This window comes from Aptenodytes forsteri, unplaced genomic scaffold (genome assembly GCF_000699145.1).
Source record: "Aptenodytes forsteri isolate BGI_AS27 unplaced genomic scaffold, ASM69914v1 Scaffold243, whole genome shotgun sequence".
NCBI lineage: Eukaryota > Metazoa > Chordata > Aves > Sphenisciformes > Spheniscidae > Aptenodytes > Aptenodytes forsteri.
Genome location: NW_008795314.1, coordinates 972,548 through 973,271, shown reverse-complemented (window position 1 = coordinate 973,271; position 724 = coordinate 972,548). Strand labels below are relative to the sequence as shown.

The 724-nt window shown below is 64.2% G+C and overlaps 1 protein-coding gene across 1 annotated transcript in view; it reads left to right on the top strand.

The window, feature by feature from the left end:
* The window catches only part of RNF157 (ring finger protein 157), a 16,972-nt gene that overhangs the window by 8,292 nt on the left and 7,956 nt on the right, over positions 1-724 (top strand). The window contains exons 10-11 of the mRNA XM_019472109.1: positions 68-180; positions 533-724. The exon at positions 533-724 is cut by the window's right edge and continues 7 nt beyond it. Coding sequence (XP_019327654.1) covers positions 68-180; positions 533-724 — 305 coding nt within the window. The remainder of the gene's footprint in view (positions 1-67; positions 181-532) is intronic.

The window sequence follows — 724 nt, the reverse complement described above, 5'->3', positions numbered from 1 at the left end:
GGGGGGGGGGGGGGGGTGTCCTTTCAGCACTTGGTTTTTACCCCATCCTTCGTCCCCGCTGCCGCAGCTTTCCGAGCCTTGCTTCAAATCCGAGCCATGAGGAAAAAGCTGGGTCCCCTCTCGCCCACCAGCTTCAACCCCATCATCGCCTCGCAGACCTCCGACTCAGAGGAGCACTCGGTCAGTGCCCGGCCGAGCCTGGCCCACCCGGGTGGCTGCGGGACCCCGGCCCCCTCCGCCCCATGGTGCTGGGGCCAGGGAGGTTTGGGGATGCACATACTTCCTGGGGCCAGGATTTATCTGTGTAATGCAAACTGATCTTGCAAAAAATGCAAGGTTGATATTGCAAAAAAAGGGCTTTTGGTTGGGTGGAAGGACCACGGATTTGGGGCTTTCATTTGTGCAGGGAGTTTGTCTGTTCTCTGGGTTTTGGCTTCTGCCTGGGGTGTGTCAATCCCGCTGGAAGCAGGGGCGGGGAGGGCAGCAAAATGGCCCAGGGGGGACCTTCACCTCATCTCCCCTCTCTCCCCAGTCCTCAGAGAACATCCCTCCGGGCTACGAGGTTGTGTCGCTGCTGGAGGCCCTCAACGGGCCACTGACACCCTCGCCGGCCCCCCTGCCGCTGCGCGCGCTGGGGGACCCCCCGGGTGCGGGGACCCTGCCCTCCTACGGCAGCGATGGCCCCCTGCCCCCCCTGCGGGCCCTCTCGCCCCTCGAGCGCCTC